Raw genomic sequence first — 4,034 nt, 5'->3', positions numbered from 1 at the left:
AGATGGCTAGCTAGCTAGCTAGCTAGCTAGCTAGGTAGCAGCACCCGCCCAGCTAGCGAGCTAGCTGTCTACCTAGACAGCCATCTGGCTAGCTAGCCAGCTAGCTGGCTAGCTAGATATTTCTCTAGTTATCTTGCCTGCTAGCCAGCTAGCTATACAGCTAGCTAACCGTCTATACAGCTAGCCAGCTAGCTCTACGGCTAGCTAGATCGCTAGCGAGGGGGCGCACTTAGCTAGCTAGCTAGCTAGCTAGCTAGCTAGCTAGCTGTGCCCCCTTCGTGGGGTATCAGGCAGCCAGCGCCCAGGCAACAGCGAGGATGTTGATAGCAATCGTAGCTGCGGATGCAGCAGCAGCAGCAGCAAAGTGCTCTGTCTGACCGACAGGCACAAAGAACGCCACGCGGCCCTTTCCTGCTGCTGCTGCTGCTGCTGCTGCTGCTGCTGTTGCTGCTGTTGCTGCTGCTGCTGGTGCTGCAGCAGTGGCAGTTAGCTGCTGCTGCTCGCGCCCACGACAGTTCAACCCCACAAGCGGTGCTGCAGCATCAGCAGGTTGCAGGCCGCTGCAGCTGCTGCTGCAGGGGGCCCCATATCTCAGGTGTACAGGCAGCTGCACCATCACCTCGCGGCTGCTGCCGGGGGCCCCCCCCACCCACTTGGGGTGTACATACACCTCCTGACGCAGCACAGGAGGGGGCCCCAGCTTAGCTGAGTAACTCGGCTGCTCCACATCCACCATCACGGGGCCCTGCGTGCAACGGCCCCCAAGGGGGCCCCCCTGGGGGCCCCCCTGGGGGCCCCCCTGGGGGCCCCCAGGGCACGAGGGGTTAAATAGGGTGGTGGGTTGAAGCAGCAAGGGGCCCTCAGGGGCCCCCCCAGGGGCCCCCCCAGGGGCCCCTGAGGGGGCCCCTATGAGAGTCTTGCCGTGTATGTCGGGGGCCCCCAACTCATATGTTTGGTCTGGGTCTGCGAATAGCTGCTGCGGCAGGCGGTACTCCAGCCAGAGGAGACAGTGTTCAGCTTCAGTATTATCTTTTGCTGCTGCAGCAATGCCCTGCTGCTGCTGCTGCTGCTGCTGCTGCTGNCTGCTGCTGCTGCTGCTGCTGCTGCTGCTGTTGCTGCTGTTGCTGCAGCTGCAGCAGAACCCGAGACTCGAAGATGAGGTGGAAGCCTTTACCCTGGAGTGTCGTTGATGCCTCCGTGAGAGCCAGAGACGCGTTGCTGCTGCTGCTGCTGCTGCTGCTGTCGTTGCTGCTGTCGCTGCTGCCGTGCGTGCTGCATGGTGTGTACAGCAGCAGTAGCAGCAGCAGCGGCAGCAGCAGCAGCAGCGGCTGCTGCGTATGTCTGAGCATGGCTGGTCCTGCAGCAAGGGCCCCTTTTTCCTACTGAAACTGCTGCTTTGGTGTTGCTGCTGCTGCAGCAGCAGCTTATAAAGACACAGCAGCAGAGGGGGGCCCGCTGCAGCAGCAGCAGCAGATGATGATGGTGGCTCGCTGGGCTGCCGCCGTCCTGCTGCTGCACCCGCCACCCAAATGTGTTTTATTTAATTAAATAAAAACAAACAATACAGCAGAAAAACATCATTTGCTGCAGCAGCTGCTGCAGCCGCAGCAGCCGCAGCAGCAGCGCCTACAGCAGCAGCAGCTGCTGCAGCCGCTGCTGCCGTTCTCAAGCCGACGGTGGGGGGCCCCTGAGGGCCTCAATGGGGGGCCCCTGTGGGGCCCCCCTTCTTCTTCCTTTGCCTTCTGCTGCAACCGAAGCAGAAATAAGTTTATGCTGCTCAATTTCTGCTGCAGTGAGTTTGCTGCTGCTGTGAGGGGCCCCAACACAGCAGCAGGGGCCCCTGCAACGCTGCAACTTGCTGCTGCCGTTGCTGCTGCTGCTGCAGGGATCGTCTTCCGGCTTCTTAGCAGCAGCAGCAACAAAGCTCCGCACAGCTGCAGTGGCTGCTGCTGCTGCAGCAGCTGCAGCCACAACAACAGCACGAGCAAGGGATCGACGGGAACGAAGGCTTCTCCCTGCCGCCGCAGCAGCAGCAGCAGCAGCTGCTGCAGCAGCAGCCACGGTTGCTGCTGTAGTTGAAATCATTGATACAGCATGCATACGCGCCCGCATATGCGCGGCCTACGCCTGCTGGGGCCCCCACCCTATAGGGGGGCCCCCCGAAGGCCAATGGGGCCCCTCCTGGGGGCCCTGCCTGACGGGGTTAGGGGGCCCCCCATACCTCGCGGTATGCCTTCATTTGCTTATGATGTCAGCAGCAGCAGCAGCAGCAACAGCAGCAACAGCTGCTGCTGCTGCTACAGCAGCAGCAGCAGCAAGGGCAGCAATGAGGTGATTGGTGGGCGCTTGTTTTTTCGGCGTTTAAGTTCAGCAGCAGATATAGCATCTGTAGATCCTGCTGCTGCTGCTGCTGCTTCTGCTGCTCCTGCTGCAGCAGCAGCAACAGCAACCGCAGCTCCTGAGGGCCCCGTAAAGCGACGGCATGAGGGGCCCCCGCCTCCTCCGCGTGTGCAGGTGGTGCAGCGTCTGCAGCGGCTTGTTGAACAGAGGCTGAAGCAGAAGCTGCAGCAGCAGCAGCAGCAGCAGCAGCGGCAGCAGCTAGGTTTGTCTGGTGCTGCAGGAGGAGGACCAGGAGAAGTGTGGGGCCCCGTAGGGGCCCTAGAAGACGAAGCAGAAGCTGCATGCATCTGGGGTTCTGAGGGAGAAGCTGCAGACACCAGTCTCCCCCCCGAGCAGCAGCAGCAACAGCAGCAGCAGCAGCAGCAGCAGCTGAAGCAGGAGCTGCAGAGAGCAGCAGATGATGTTGTGAGGCTCTGCGGGCGCATGCGCCCCCGCGAGCTGCTGGAGGTGTTGCGGTTGTTTGCTTCTGTGCGGTGGCGGGAGCCGCAGGTGCTGCTAGCAGTGACGCAGCAGCTGCTGCAGCAGCAGCCAGAGGAGAGGCTGCAGCAGCTGCTGCCTCTGCAGCAGCAGCAGCAGCAGCAGCAGAAGCAGCAACAAGGAGTAGAAGCACTCTCTGTGCTGCAGACAGTCATGCTGCTGCAGCACCTGCAGCAGCTGCAGTTCGTCTGTATGCCCCTCGCGCTGCGGGCGCTGCAGCACATCGATGCTTCTCTCACTCTTGCTGCTCAGGGCTGCATGCAGATCCACTACCTGCAGCAGCAACAGCAGCAGCAGCAGCAGCAGCAGCAGCAGCAGCGGATTCCTGATTGCTTTGCTGAGACAGACTACCTCGTCCTCGCGCCGTATGTACCGTGGCAGCAGCCTATAAAGTGCGGCGAAGCAGCAGCAGCAGCAGCAGCAGCAGCAGCAGCAGGAACAGCAGCAAAAGCAGAAGCAACAGCAGCAGCGTTGCCGCAGCAAGAAGCATTGTACGGTGCTGCTGCACCACCACCACCAGCAGCAGCAGCAGCAGCAGCAGGAGATGAAGTATCAACCGAAGCAGAAGATTCGGACTCTGCCTCAGAAGCAGCAGCAGCAGAAGCAGCAGCAGCAGCAGCAGAGTGGCGTTCTCGTTGTGCTTTGCATGCAGTTGGTGTGTCTGTACTCAGCAGCAGCCTGGTGTATTGGTCCTCTTCTCTATCACCGCCGCAGCTTCGCGCTGCCCCGCTGCGGCGGCTGGCGCTGCTGCTGCAGCAGCTTTTTATACTGAGGCCTGAAGAATTCAATGCGCAGCAAACTGTTGCACTTGTATGATACTACTGCTGCTGCTGCTGCTGCTGCTGCTGCTGCCACTGCTGCTGCTGCTGTTGCTGTGATTGCTGCTGCTGTGATTGCTGCTGCTGTGATTGCTGCTGCTGCTGCTGGTGCTGCTGGTGCTGTGATGGCTGCTGCTGGTGCTGCTACTGTTGCTGAAGAGGCACCTCCTGCTGTTGCTGCTGTTGCTGCTGCTGCTGCTGCTGCTGCAAGGAGCTGTCCCTTGCGTTGCAGAGGCAGCAGCAGCAGAAGCATCAATGCTTGTATGCACATATATATATATATATATTGTGTGTTTGTGTGCAGTCTCTGAATTGCTTGACGTTGGGTTTGTCTTCTCC

The 4,034-nt window shown here is 60.4% G+C and overlaps 2 protein-coding genes across 2 annotated transcripts in view; one reads left to right on the top strand and one right to left on the bottom strand.

The window, feature by feature from the left end:
* Nucleotides 1-286: 286 nt before the first annotated feature.
* On the bottom strand, nt 287-1,278 carry EMH_0039620 (uncharacterized protein; the record flags this gene model as incomplete). The annotated part of the gene is given in 3 exon segments (XM_013495420.1): nt 287-1,081; nt 1,085-1,124; nt 1,175-1,278. Coding segments are annotated over 3 exon segments (939 nt in total).
* Nucleotides 1,279-2,169: 891 nt separating this feature from the next.
* Nucleotides 2,170-4,034, top strand: part of EMH_0039610 (uncharacterized protein) — a gene marked incomplete at both ends in the record, with an annotated part of 6,228 nt that continues 4,363 nt past the window's right edge. The window contains 1 exon segment of the mRNA XM_013495419.1: nt 2,170-3,687. Within this exon segment, the coding sequence (XP_013350873.1) occupies nt 2,170-3,687 (1,518 nt within the window).

Source organism: Eimeria mitis, genomic scaffold (genome assembly GCF_000499745.2).
Source record: "Eimeria mitis Houghton genomic scaffold, Emh_scaff1565, whole genome shotgun sequence".
NCBI classification, from domain to species: domain Eukaryota; phylum Apicomplexa; class Conoidasida; order Eucoccidiorida; family Eimeriidae; genus Eimeria; species Eimeria mitis.
Note: the sequence above shows the minus strand (reverse complement) of the source record. Positions and strands in the feature narration are given on the sequence as shown.